The 14,553-nt window shown below is 53.9% G+C and overlaps 1 protein-coding gene across 1 annotated transcript; it reads left to right on the plus strand.

The window, feature by feature from the left end:
* The first annotated feature begins 465 nt into the window (after positions 1 to 465).
* On the plus strand, positions 466 to 11,417 carry DNASE2 (deoxyribonuclease 2, lysosomal). Its single transcript, XM_060252419.1, has 6 exons — positions 466 to 604; positions 3,562 to 3,739; positions 5,403 to 5,478; positions 6,587 to 6,745; positions 8,090 to 8,287; positions 10,929 to 11,417. The coding sequence occupies exons 1-6, from the start codon at positions 507 to 509 to the stop codon at positions 11,294 to 11,296; spliced, it is 1,077 nt and encodes a 358-aa protein (XP_060108402.1). The 5' UTR covers positions 466 to 506; the 3' UTR covers positions 11,297 to 11,417.
* Positions 11,418 to 14,553: the final 3,136 nt, after the last annotated feature.

The raw sequence follows: 14,553 nt of genomic DNA on the forward strand, positions 1-14,553 counted from the left end.
CCAAGGAGAGGGAGGAGGAGCAGCAGCAGCACTTTGCATATGCTCAGAGAGACGCGCGCTGCAAGTAGGCGGTTGGGGGGGTGCTCAGGGGAGGAGAAGGAGCGCTCTGCGTATGCTCAGAGGCAGGGCGCAGGTAGGCGGCGCCGCGGTTGGGTTGCTCAGCAGAGGAAGAGCAGCACTCTGCATATGCTCAGAGGGACGGCGCGGGGAGGCGGGGGGGGGATGCGCCGCGCTTGGGTCGCTCAGGGGAGGAGCAGCAGCAGTCTGCATATGCTCAGAGGCACGGCGCAGGTAAGCTGGTGGGTGCGCCTGGGTTGCTCAGAGGAAGAGGAGCAGCGTTCTGCATATGCTGAGAAGCACGCGGCGGGGAGGCGGGAGTGCCCTCTGGCTGCTTGCCCTTTTGGGGAGCAGCCGGCAGAGCCAGCACCCAGCCGCCTACGCTTCGTTTTCTCCTTGCAGGGATTACCTGGCCTGCCGCAGGGCTCTCCTCCTCCCCCACCGCCGTCATGCTGCGCTTCCTGCTCGTGGCCCTGATCCTGGCCTGCTGCAGCCCTGCCCGCGGGGGCATCTCCTGCTACGACGACTCTGGGCAGCCCGTGGACTGGTGCGTGCCTCCCCCAGACCTGTTCCCCTGCTCCCCTTCCCCCGCAGAGTCTCCCAGAGGCTCCCAATCTCCTTTCCCTTCCTCCCCCACAACAGACACTCGGTGAGGTGGGTGGGGCTGAGAGGGCTCTCCCAGAAGCTACCCTTTCAAGGACAACCTCTGCCAGAGCTATGGCTGACCCAAGGCCATTCCAGCAGCTGCAAGTGGAGGAGTGGGGAATCAAACCCGGTTCTCCCAGATAAGAGAGCTCTGGCTGACCCAAGTCCATTCCAACAGGTGCAAGTGGAGGAGTGGGGAATCAAACCCGGTTCTCCCAGATAAGAGAGCTCTGGCTGACCCAAGTCCATAACAACAGGTGCAAGTGGAGAAGTGGGGGATCAAACCCGGTTCTCCCAGATAAGAGAGCTCTGGCTGACCCAAGGCCATTCCAGCAGCTGCAAGTAGAGGAGTGGGGGATCAAACCCGGTTCTCCCAGATAAGAGAGCTCTGGCTGACCCAAGTCCATTCCAACAGGTGCAAGTGGAGGAGTCGGGAATCAAATACAGTTCTCCCAGATAAGAGAGCTCTGGCTGACCCAAGGCCATTCCAGCAGGTGCAAGTGAAGGAATGGGGAATCAAACCCAGTTCTGCCAGATAAGAGATCTCTGGCTGACCCAAGGCCATTCCAGCAGCTGCAAGTGGAGGAGGGGGGAATCAAACCCGGTTCACCCAGATAAGAGAGCTCTGGCTGACCCAAGGCCATTCCAGCAGGTGCAAGTGGAGGAGTGGGGAATCGAACCCGGTTCTCCCAGATAAGAGAGCTCTGGCTGACCCAACGGCATTCCAGCAGGTGCAAGTGGAGGAGTGGGGAATCAAACCAGGTTATCCCAGATAAGAGAGCTCTGGCTGACCCAAGACCATGCTAGCAGGTGCAAGTGGAGGAGTGGGGAATGAAACCTGGCTCTCCCTGATAAGAGTCCGCACACTTCACCACTACATTTAACTGGCTCTCAAAGGAATCTTTCATCACCTTACTGTTAAAATTAGGTTTGGGCTCGCGATTCATGGCTCTGTGTCTCATTGAGTCTGGGTTATTTCCCACTGTTTGGTTGCGTTTGGGAAAGGGCTGTGGCTGAGCGGTAGGGTCTCTGCTTGGCTTGCAGAAGGTCCCAGAGCAAAGTTTCAGTCCAGTTACACTCTTGAAGACCAACACAGTTTCATTCTGGGCTTTTGTGTAGGCGCACACTTTTCCACATCTCTGTACCTGCAGAAGCGTGTATGCACACAAAAGCTCATGCCTTGAACAAAACTGTGTTGGCCTTAAAAGTGTCCCTGGACTCAAACTTGGTTCCGATTGGAAACTGTGAGCTCTCCGTCTTGGCTGTGGGCAGGGCTCGAATGTGGCCCTTAACAACCTCACCACAGCCGCTCCTTTGTGCTGCAACGAGTGGGATTTCTAATTTCTCTTTGGGGAAAAGAACAGGGGAGCCACATGGATTGTGCCTAGATTGGGAAAAACGTTGCCCAGAGACTCCCCAAAACAAGAAGGGGGAGCACGGTGCCACCCACGGTGGCCAGAGACTGGATCACGCCCCTTGTCTCCCCCCCCCACGTCCCTATTTTGGAAATGCCAGCCAGCCAGTCTGTGGGAATGAAAGGCACGCTGTTTTGCCTGCTCTTTTTGGATAATGGGGAGGGGGGCTTTTTGCACAAGACCCTTTCTTGCTCTGTCTCGTGGAAGTCAGCTGCTTCACAAACGCCGGCCAGAATGGAGGGTTTAGCTGTCTTTGCCTTTGTGAGACCCCTCCCCCCGGCTTCACCAAGGAATGGGGAAAGGGGGGGTGTCTAGTTCGGCCCTCGTGGGTTGGATTTACTCCCCCACTGAATTCAGTGGCATTTAAAAGGCCTGGCAGTGTCTGGAATTATCTTTTGGTGTCGTGGTTAAGTGCCAGTTTGGTGTCGTGGTTAAGTGCATGGACTCTTATCTGGGAGAACCGGGTTTGATTCCCCACTCCTCCACTTGCAGCTGATGGAATGGCCTTGGGGCAGTCATAGCTCTTATCTGGAAGATCCACTGTGTGAGATCCACTGGCCACTGTGTGAGACAGGAGGCTGGACTGGATGGACCTTCCCTGGTCTGCCCAGCAGGGCTCTTCTGATGTTCTTCTCAGGGGAAGGCCTCGGCCTCTCTGCCCTCCTGTTGTTGGCCCTCCAGAGGAACTGGCTGGCCACTGTGTGAGACAGGAGGCTGGACTAGATGGACCTTCCCCTGGTCTGCCCAGCAGGGCTCTTCTGATGTTCTTCTCAGGGGAAGGCCTCAGCCTTTCTGCCCTGTTCTTGGCCATCCAGAGGAACTGGTTGGCCACTGTGTGAGACAGGAGGCCAGAGTAGATGGAGCCTCCCTGGTCTGCCCAGCAGGGATCTTCTGGTGTTCTTCTCAGGGGAAGGCCTCAGCCTCTCTGCCCTATTGCTGGCCCTCCAGAGGAACTGGCTGGCCACTGTGTGAGACAGGAGACTGGACTAGATGGACCCTCCCTGGTCTGACCCAGCAGGGCTCTTCTGATGTTCATCTCAGGGGAAGGCCTCAGCCTCTCTGCCCTTCTTGTTGGCCCTCCAGAGGAACTGATTGGCCACTGTGTGAGACAGGAGGCTGGACTGGATGGATCACTGATCTGATCCAGCAGGGCCCTTCTAATGTTATTATGACACAGGGTGGTGGGTACAGCCACAAAATACCTGCCCAGTGAGGCAGAGCCACTAATAAAATGGTTGTCACATTTTACTTTCAGTCACACCGTGGCAACAATATTTTTAAAAATCTGCAATCAAAACCGGTGTCCGATTGAAAGCTTTGCTGAGCCAAAGTTCCAGTTGGTGTGGGCTGGATGAAGGGGACACCATGTAGGGGCACCCTTGGGGTCAGCGTCTTCCAAGAGGCCTGGGTCTCTTGTCCACTCACTGTGTTTTCTCTGCAACAGGTTTATTGTCTACAAACTGCCCAAATCCCATCACAGATCCTCAGCTGAAGGGATGCGCTACATGTACCAAGACGGGCACACGCAGGGCTGGGTGGAAGGCCAGAGTCTCATGAACAGCACCGAGGGGGCCGTGGGCCGGACTCTGCAACAGCTGTACATGGAAGCCGCACGGAGGCAGGTGAGTCTGGGGAAAGGGTCTGCAGGGCAAAGGTATAACTCCAGGTGTGGAAGCCTTGAACCTGAAGGCAGCTGAGGGCCAAGCCAGGCCTCGCTGGGGTGGGGATCAGGATACTCTCCCCTTCTGCTAGATGGTTTTGGGGTCTAAAGCCTGGCTTTCTTTACAACAGCGTTTTAATTTAAAAGAGAGGCATCAGCGTTAAGAAGAGTTCTGCTGCATCAGACCAGGGAGGGTCCATCTAGTCCAGCATCCTGTCTCACACAGAGGCCAGCCAGTTCCTCTAGAGAGCCAACAACAGGGCAGAGAGGCTGAGGCCTTCCCCTGAGAAGAACATCAGAAGAGCCCTGCTGGGTCAGACCAGGGAGGGTCCATCTAGTCCAGCCTCCTGTCTCACACAGTGGCCAACCAGTTCCTCTGGATGGCCAAGAACAGGGCAGAGAGGCTGAGGCCTTCCCCTGAGAAGAACATCAGAAGAGCCCTACTGGATCAGACCAGGGAGGGTCCATCTAGTCCAGCCTCCTGTCTCACACAGTGGCCAGCCAGTTCCTCTGGAGGGCCAACAACAGGGCAGAGAGGTTGAGGCCCTCCCCTGAGAAGAACATCAGAAGAGCCCTGCTGGGTCACACCAGGGAGGGTCCATCTAGTCCAGCCTCCTGTTTCACATAGGGGCCAGCCAGTTCCTCTGGAGGGCCAACAACAGGGCAGAGAGGCCGAGGCCTTCCCCTGAGAAGAACATCACAAGAGCCCTGCTGGGTCAGACCAGGGAGGGTCCATCTAGTCCAGCCTCCTGTTTCACATAGGGGCCAGCCAGTTCCTCTGGAGGGCCAACAACAGGGCAGAGAGGCCGAGGCCTTCCCCTGAGAAGAACATCAGAAGAGCCCTGCTGGGTCAGACCAGGGAGGGTCCATCTAGTCCAGCCTCCTGTTTCACATAGGGGCCAACCAGTTCCTCTGGAGGGCCAACAACAGGGCAGGGATGCCGAGGCCTTCCCCTGAGAAGAGCATCAGAAGAGCCCTGCTGGGTCAGACCAGGGAGGGTCCATCTAGTCCAGCCTCCTGTCTCACACAGGGGCCAACCAGTTCCTCTGGAGGGCCAACAACAGGGCAGAGAGGCCGAGGCCTTCCCCTGAAAAGAACATCACAAGAGCCCTGCTGGGTCAGACCAGGGAGGGTCCATCTAGTCCAGCCTCCTATTTCACACAGTGGCCATCCAATTCCTCTGGAGGGCCAACAACAGGGAAGAGAGGCTGAGACTTTCCCCTAATAATTTATGGTTATGATTCAGGGATATGTCTATTTGGGATGTGACAGTATTCCTCCACACTGCTGTGTACATGGAATTAGGGAGTGATGCCGGCAAAGATATTTTGTGACTCTTGAGAAGTTTCACTGCGCAATCCAAGAAGTTATGTCAGAGAACCCTCAATAAATGTTGCTGAAAACGCTGGAACCTCATCTGCCTCCTTGTGGTTCCTGCATCAGTTCCCCACGTAACCCTTTGGACAGACTCTGTGGGAGACCCCCATTTTGAAGAAGAAATAACCTGGGAATAACCCAGGTAGAGAAAGAGCTGCGGGGAAGGCTGACATGTGACAAGGCTGTGCTGGGTGTGAGCAGAGGAAAGGCCGATCCTCTCAGGGGCCCTGTGTTCTGTCACCTTCCAGGAGGCGGAAACGGCCCACGTCCTCTACAATGACGAGCCGCCAGGAGAGCTGACTTCCAGCAAAGGACACACCAAAGGTAAGGACCCCTCATGGAGCTCAGCAGCTCCACCCAACACTGAAGGTTAGAGATTGCCATCTGCCTTGCTTTGAGGCGCACTGCTGTGCTGTAGGAGTCCTTGTCAGTGTGCCCTTTATGGAGGGACTGGATGCTTGGGCCCCTGACATGTGTCTCATTCTCCCAGAACAGGTTGGCAGGTTGGCTTCATCCAGAGGAGTCAGTGTACAGACCACAGGGATTCAGTTGGACCTTCCCTTCCCGCTCATGTAGGAGGGTGTGAATTGGGGGACACGGTGAAGGATGCAAGTTGGGATTGAGGGCCACCTTTAGTTACTACAATGCAGGGAACTCACAAATCCCTCCCCCTAAATTCACAGGATCCACATTGCTGTCAGGTGGCCATCTAGCTTCTGTTGAAAAACATCACAAGTTGAAACCACCTCCCAAGGAAGTCTGTGGGAACTTAGAATGCCAGAATCCTAGAGTTGGAAGGGACCTCAAGGGTCATCTAGCCCAACCCCCTGCACAATGCAGGAAACCCACAAACACCTCCTCCTAAATTCACAGCATCCTCATTGCTGTCAGATGGCCACTTAGCCTCTGTTTAAAAACCTCCAAGGAGAAAGCTTGTTCCACTAAGGAATTGCTCTGACGGTCAGGAAGTTCATAGAATCCTAGAATTGGAAGGGACCTCCAGGGCCATATAGTCCAACCCCCTGCACAATGCAGGAAACCCACAAACAACTCCCCCTAAATTCACAGGATCCTCATTGCTGTCAGATGGCCATCTAGCCTCTGTTGAAAAACCTCCAAGGAAGGAGAGCCCACCACCTCCCGAGGAGAAAGCCTGTTCCACTCAGGAACTGCTCTAACAGTTCTTTTGTGTGTGTATAAATTGCCATCAAGTTCCTTCTGACTGAAGGTAGCCATATAATTTAATAACTTCCCGATCATTCTGCCATGAAGAGCTTCTCGGGAAGGGGAGTGGAGTCCAATGGACGAGTAGAGACTCCATCTTGGAACGGATAGGGCTGGGATCTCTTCTCTTAGTTCTCTGTCCCGGCAGGCAGGAGTTGAGTTTGCTTTCTGGTGCTGTGATCCTCTCTCCCCCCCACCCCCATTTTAGGAGTGATCTTTCTGGATAGCGCCCAGGGATTCTGGCTGCTCCACAGCACTCCGCACTTCCCGGACCTCCAGACGAACTACAGTTGGCCTAGAAGCGGCCTGCCCAACGGCCAGAGCTTCCTGTGCGTGACCTTCCCTTACAGTCAGTTCAAGGAGATCGGTAGGTGGACAGTGTGGTGGGGTCTTCTTCGCGTGGGCTGAACGCTCGTTGTGGGATTCAGGACGCTGGTGCTTTCTAAGTTCTGGGAAGGAAGGGGCCAGAAGAGTGCCACAAAGTTGACTTTCCCCCAGGGATATAAAGAAGGCTGTCTAATTGTTGCTGTGTATGTACTGAACATGGATAAATAGTGTACAGAACAACATGGGCAAAGCGGTCAGGAACTTGCCCCAAACAGCCTCTAAGTCCTCTGCTTTCATAAGAACATAAGAGAAGCCATGTTGGATCAGGCCAATGGCCCATCCAGTCCAACACTCTGTGCCACACAGTGGCCAAAAAACCCAGGTGCCATCAGAAGGTCCATCAGTGGGGCCAGGACACTAGAAGACCTCCCACTGTTGCCCCTCCCAAGCACCAAGAATACAGAGCATCACTGCCCCAGACAGAGAATTCCATCTATAATAGCCACTGATGGACCTCTGCTCCATATTTTTATCCAATTCCCTCTTAAAGCTTGCTTTGCTTGTAGCCGCCGCCACCTCCTGTGGCAGTGAATTTCACATGTTAATCACCCTTTGGGTGAAGAAGAACTTCTTTTTATCCGTTCTAACCCGACTGCCCAACAATTTAATTGAATGCCCAGGAGTTCTCATATTGTGAGAAAGGGAGAAAAGTAGTTCTTTCTCTACCTTCTCCATCCCATGCATAATCCTATAAACCTCTATCATGTCACCCGCAGTTGACGTTTCTCCAAGCTGAAGAGCCCCAAGCGTTTTAACCTTTCTTCATAGGGAAAGTGTTCCAACCCTTGAATTGTTCTAGTTGCCCTTTTCTGGACTTTTCCCAATGCTATATCACAGGGATGGCCAACGGTAGCTCTCCAGATGTTTTTTTTGCCTACAACTCCCATCAGCCCCAGGCAGCATGGCCAATGGCTGAGGCGGATGGGAGTTGTAGGCAAAAACATCTGGAGAGCTACCGTTGGCCACCCCTGCTATATCATCTTTTTTGAGGTTTCCGTTTCTCCTGGAAATGGGTCCAAGGTAGGGGAAATGGGAGTCAGAATTGCAGAGATGCATTTGGGTTCTGGCTGCCTTTCTGCAGACACCCGCAGTCCGGTGCAGCTCTTCTCTAGCTGACGGGGCTCTTTGGTCACCCACAAGGGCTGGGATCCCCAAAAGGACTATTACTCAGCAGAGCTGCTGTAGCCTGCTGTTACCTTTGCCAGCTTCCCTAGAGGGAGCCTTTGTGCCACTTGGAGCAGTGAAAATGCCCCCAGTGCAGCTGCTGCTGCTGTTGTAAGAAGCCGCCTCCAGGTGTCCCATGCTCTGTCGCCTTCTGCCCCAGGGAGACAACTGCTGTTCACGGACCCTCTCGTGTACGACTATCGGGTGGAAGGGAGCTTTGCCGAAGACTTGCCCGCCTTGCTGAATGCTTCCAAGGGGTGTCACGTCCAGCAGGAGCCCTGGAACTCCAGCATCACACTGACGTCGTTGGAGGGGAAGGAATTTATCAGCTTCGCCAAGTTTGGCCGCTTTGGGGATGGTAAGCAAAGTCGAATAGCTGAAAAGGCTTACTGCAGGGGTGTCAAACCGGTGGCCCGAGGGCTGGATCAGAACCCTGGAAGGCTCCTATCAGGCTGCCAAGCAACTGGCCGTGGTTTGCTTCCTTCTCTCTTTCTTGCTTCCTTCTGCATCACACCTTGCTTTGCCAGGCTTGCTCAATCGCACAGGAGCTATAGATCAAAGCCTCTGCTATCTCTGCTACCTGGCATTACATTTTACGATACACATGGCTCGGCCCGAAAGTCTCATTTATGCCAGATCCAGCCCTTAACAAATGAATTCGGCATCCCTGGCTTAATGGTTTCACTCCACATCTGATCTGCTTTTGTGCTTATTTAGAATCACTGTTTCCCATTTTCCTTTCGAGAGCCAGCATGGTGTCGTGGTTAAGTGCGCAGACTCTTATCTGGGAGAACTGCGTTTGAGTCCCCACTTCCACACTTGCAGCTGCTGGAATGGCCTTGGGTCAGCCATAGCTTTCGCAGTTGTCCTTGAAAGGGCAGCTTCTGTGAGAGCTCTCTCAGCCCCACCTACCTCACAGGTGTTTGTTGTGGGGGAGGAAGGTAAAGGAGATTGTAGGCTGCTCTGGGACTCAGAATCAGAGTGAAGGGCGGGATAAAAATCCAGTATCTTCTTCTAGAGAGCCAGTTTAGTTCAGTGGTTGAGTGTGCGGACTCTTATCTGGGAGAACTGGGTTTGATTCCCCACTCCTCTACATGCACCTGCTGGAATGGCCTTATGTCAGCCGTAGCTCTTGTAGTTGTCCTTGAAAGGGCAGCTTCTGTCAGAGCTCTCTCAGCCCCTCACAGGGTGTCTGTTGTGCAGGAGGAAGGTAAAGAAAGTTGTGACTGCTCTTGGGACTCTTGAGATTCATTGTGAAAGGTGGGATATAAATCCAGTATCATCATCTGGAGAGCCAGTTTGGTGTAGAGGTTAAGTGTGCAGACTCTGAGCCTGCTTTGGCGGAGAGAGCGGGATATAAATAAAAATGTATTACTATTATTATTATCTGGGAGAACTGGGTTTGATTCCCCACTCCTCCACTTGCACCTGCTGAAAAGGCCTTGGGTCAGCCAGAGCTCTGGCAGAGGTTGTCCTTGAAAGGGCAGCTGCTGTGAGCGCTCTCCAGCCCCACCCACCTCACAGGGTGTCTGTTGTGGGGGAGGAAGGTAAAGGAGATTGTGAGCCGCTCTGAGACTCTGTTCTTGAAAGGGCAGCTGCTGTGAGAGCCCTCTCAGCCCCACCCACCTCACAGGATGTCTGTTGTGGGGGAGGAAGGGAAAGGAGATTGTAGGCCACTCTGAGACTCTGTCCTTGAAAGGGCAGCTGCTGTGAGCGCTCTCCAGCCCCACCCACCTCACAGGGTGTCTGTTGTGGGGGAGGAAGGTAAAGGAGATTGTGAGCCGCTCTGAGACTCTGTTCTTGAAAGGGCAGCTGCTGTGAGTGCCCTCTCAGCCCCACCCACCTTGGGGAGGGATGGTGGCTCAGTGGTAGAGCATCTGCTTGGTAAGCAGAAGGTCCCAGGTTCAATCCCCGGCATCTCCAACTAAAAAGGGTCCAGGCAAATAGGTGTGAAAAACCTCAGCTTGAGACCCTGGAGAGCCGCTGCCAGTCTGAGAAGACAATACTGACTTTGATGGACCAAGGGTCTGATTCAGTAGAAGGCAGCTTCATATGTTTTTCATATGTTCACCTCACAGGGTGTCTGTTGTGGGGGAGGAAGGGAAAGGAGATTGTGAGCCGCTCTGAGACTCTTCGGAGTGGAGGGCGGGATATAAATCCAGTATCTTCAACTACCTCACAGGGTGTCTGTTGTGGGGGAGGAAGGGAAAGGAGAGTGTGAGCCCCTCTGAGACTCTTCGGAGTGGAGGGCGGGATATAAATCCAATATCTTCATCTACCTCACAGGGTGTCTGTTGTGGGGGAGGAAGGGAAAGGAGATTGTGAGCCCCTCTGAGACTCTTCGGAGTGGAGGGCGGGATATAAATCCAGTATCTTCATCTCCCTCACAGGGTGTCTGTTGTAGGGGAGGAAGGGAAAGGAGATTGTGAGCCGCTCTGAGACTCTTCAGAGTGGAGGGTGGGATATAAATCCAATATCATCTTCTTCTTAATATGTTTTCATTCTCAGAGCGTTTGGTGTAGTGGTTAAGTGTGCAGACTCTTATCTGGGAGAACCGGATTGGATTCCCCACTCCTCCACTTGCAGCTGCTGGAATGGTCTTGGGTCAGCCATAGCTCTGGCAGAGGTTGTCCTTGAAAGAGCAGCTGCTGTGAGCGCCCTTTCAGCCCCACCCACCTCACAGGGTGTCTGTTGTGGGGGAGGAAGGGAAAGGAGAGTGTGAGCCACTCTGAGACTCTTTGGAGTGGAGGGCGGGATATAAATCCAATATCTTCATCTATCTCACAGGGTGTCTGTTGTGGGGGAGGAAGGGAAAGGAGATTGTGAGCCGCTCTGAGACTCTTCGGAGTGGAGGGCGGGATATAAATCCAATATCTTCATCTACCTCACAGGGTGTCTGTTGTGGGGGGGGAGGTAAAGGAGATTGTGAGCCACTCTGAGATTCGGAGCAGAGGGTGGGATATAAATCCAATATCATCATCATCTTCTCTCCCTTCCAGATCTGTACTCCGGCTGGTTGACGGAGGCTCTTGCGAGCAACCTCTATGCCGAGTTCTGGCTCAGGTCCCGAGGGATCCTGCCCTCCAACTGTTCGGGGCCCTTCCATGTCTACAACGTGGAGGCCGTGGCCTTCCAGGAACCGGGGCCTGCCTTCTCCACTATGGTGGACCACTCCAAGTGGTGCGTGGCGACCGAGAGCGATCCTGGCTGGGCCTGCGTTGGAGACATGAACCGCAATCGGGCCGAAGAGTGGCGGGGGGGAGGCACCCTGTGCCTCCGTGACCCGGCTGTCTGGAAGGCCTTCTACTCCTTGGTGCAGAAATACGCAGACTGCAGAGGGGCAGGGGAGGCACCGCTGAGTGGGTAGCGGAGGCCAGGCTGGCCGCGCTCTCTGCTTTGCTGCCTCCCCACCCAGGCACTGAGGAAACGAAAACGCGGTGCTGCTTCTCTCTTCCACCCCGGGACAAACACTGCCTCCCCTGCCCTTTAATGCCGGACTGGAATAAGTCAATGACTTCGTGGTGTGCTAATGATTCTCATGGTGGGTCCGTTTCGGCCATACCTCAACAGTGCCTTTGTATAGAGTCATAGAATCAAAGAGTTGGAAGGGACCTCCAGGGTCATCTAGTCCAGGGGGTGGCCAACGGTTGCTCTCCAGATGTTTTTTGCCTAGAACTCCCATCAGCCCCAGCCACTGGCCATGCTGGCTGGGGCTGATGGGAGTTGTAGGCAAAAAAAAACATCTGGAGAGCTACCGTTGGCCACCTCTGAATTCTCGTCCAACCCCCTGCACAGTGCAGGAAACCCACAAATACATACCCTAAATTCACAGGATCTTCATCGCTGTCAGATGGCCATCTAGCCTCTGTTGAAAAACTTCCAAGGAAGGAGAGCCCACCACCTCCCAAGGAGGAAGCCTGTTCCACTGAGGAACCGCTCTAAACTCACAAACCCCTCCCCCTAAATTCACAGGACCTCATTGCTGTCAGAGGGCCACCTAGCCTCTGTTGAAAAACCTCCAAGGAAGGAGAGCCCACCACCTCCCAAGGAGGAAGCCTGTTCCACTGAGGAACCGCTCTAAACTCACAAACACCTCCCCCTAAATTCACAGGCTCTTCATTGCTGTCAGATGGCCATCTAGCCTCTGTTGAGAAACCTCCAAGGAAGGAGAGCCCACCACCTCCCGAGGAGGAAGCCTGTTCCACTGAGGAACTGCTCTAAACTCACAAACCCCTCCCCTTAAATTCACAGGACCTCATTGCTGTCAGATGGCCATCTAGCCTCTGTTGAAAAACCTCCAAGGAAGGAGAGCCCACCACCTCCGAAGGAGGAAGCCTGTTCCACTGAGGAACCGCTCTAAACTCACAAACCCCTCCCCCTAAATTCACAGGACCTCATTGCTGTCAGATGGCCATCTAGCCTCTGTTGAAAAACCTCCAAGGAAGGAGAGCCCACCACCTCCCGAGGAGGAATCCTGTTCCACTGAGGAACCGCTCTAAACTCACAAATACCTCCCCCTAAATTCACAGGCTCTTCATAGCTGTCAGATGGCCATCTAGCCTCTGTTGAAAAACCTCCAAGGAAGGAGAGCCCACCACCTCCGAAGGAGGAATCCTGTTCCACTGAGGAACCGCTCTAAACTCACAAATACCTCCCCCTAAATTCACAGGCTCTTCGTAGCTGTCAGATGGCCATCTAGCCTCTGTTGAAAAACCTCCAAGGAGAGCCCACCACCTCCGAAGGAGGAAGCCTGTTCCACTGAGGAACCGCTCTAAACTCACAAATACCTCCCCCTAAATTCACAGGCTCTTCATAGCTGTCAGATGGCCATCTAGCCTCTGTTGAAAAACCTCCAAGGAAGGAGAGCCCACCACCTCCGAAGGAGGAAGCCTGTTCCACTGAGGAACCGCTCTAAACTCACAAATACCTCCCCCTAAATTCACAGGCTCTTCATAGCTGTCAGATGGCCATCTAGCCTCTGTTGAAAAACCTCCAAGGAAGGAGAGCCCACCACCTCCCAAGGAAGCTTCTGGACACGGAGGCCGTTGCCTTATCCTGCGTCAGACCCTTGATCTACTAGCAGGCCCTCTTGCCTTCTCTGAGGGGCAGTGGCTCTCTCACCATCACCTGATCCTTTAATTGGAGGAGACTGAAGCGGGACCTTCTGCACGGTGAGCAGATGCACTCCCTCTGAGCCACGACCCCCTCCTGTCTTTATTGCTGGAATCAACTGTGGTTTTGAGGAGTAAACGTTTTTATTCATGTTTGCATCATTCTCCAGCTGAGAACGACGGTCGTAACTGGGTCCTAATTCTGTATGACACACAGGTAGTATTTGCGGCACTGGAAGCTGCCCAGTCTGGAGGGGGACAGAGGGACAGATTAATTGAGTTCTCTGGCAGTGTGGGGGGGGGGCAGGGTGGAACAGAATAAACAGACAGGCTTCAAAGAAAGCTAAATTAGCATAGAATGCTCCTCTTGATGCGTGGAATGAGCAAGTCTTCGTGTGCCTGACCCCTTCCCCCCAAATCCTGTTGGTCTCTCAGATGCTTCTGGATTCGAACTGAGCTGCTCTCCTTGAAGCAGTAACCGTTCACCCCGGATTTGATGATCTGAGCCTTTGCTTTTAGTCAGACGTCTCTGGCCTGTCACCAGCGTATTTGAAGCAATGTAGGGGGGGGGCAATCTTCAGGTTAGCCGATGTGTGGAGTTAAGCTATGGAATATGTCAAAACAAGGAGAAGCGACAGACGATCGGCCAAACGAGATGCTTGCCTTTCTAAGGGGGGGGGGGGTCTGGGGAACCCAGTGACCACAACAGCTGTGGGGAATGGCTGTTAAAGAGGGCCCAAGCCCTTAGAAAGCCACAGGCAAGTTTATCAAGTTCCTGAGCACTGCAACGCACGAGCACAGCCAGCCCTCGAGAAACTGGCGTTGAAGCCGGCCTAGAGCAGGGGTCTTCAACATGGTGCCAGTGGGCGTCATAGCGACCACTGAGTGGCTTTGGAACGTGGGAAGGGCCGGGTGGGCCTCCGGCTGCAGCTGCCTCCACAGCACGAGTGTCTTCACCATCTGGGCCTTTTCTTCTGGGAAAAGAGGTGCCGGAAGGGTCAAGGAGGAAATGAAGGAGAAACAGGAGCCCCTCCTGAATTTTTTTTTTTAAATTGAGAATTTTGTTTCATTAAGAGGTTCTGGAACTCCATTCCGCCGGAAAAAAAGGCCTGTTGACTAACTGACGGCAAGAAGAAGTCTGCAGATTTATACCCCACCCTTCCCTCTGAATCAGAGACTCAGAGCGGCTTACCATCTCTTGTATCTTCTCCTCCCACAACAGACACCCTGTGAGGTGGGTGGGGCTGAGAGCTCTCCCAGAAGCTGCCCTTTCAAGGACAACTGCGAGCGCTTTGGCTGACCCAAGGCCATTCCAGCAACTGCCAGTGGAGGAGGGGGGAATCAAACCCTGTTCTCCCAGATCAGAGAGCTCTGGCTGACCCAAGGCCATTCCAGCAGCTGCAAGTGGAGGAGTGGGGAATCAAACCCGGTTCTCCCAGATAAGAGAGCTACGGCTGACCCAAGGCCATTCCAGCAGCTGCAAGTGGAGGAGTGGGGGGAATCAAACCCGGTT

Source organism: Heteronotia binoei, chromosome 13 (genome assembly GCF_032191835.1).
Source record: "Heteronotia binoei isolate CCM8104 ecotype False Entrance Well chromosome 13, APGP_CSIRO_Hbin_v1, whole genome shotgun sequence".
Classification (NCBI taxonomy): domain Eukaryota; kingdom Metazoa; phylum Chordata; class Lepidosauria; order Squamata; family Gekkonidae; genus Heteronotia; species Heteronotia binoei.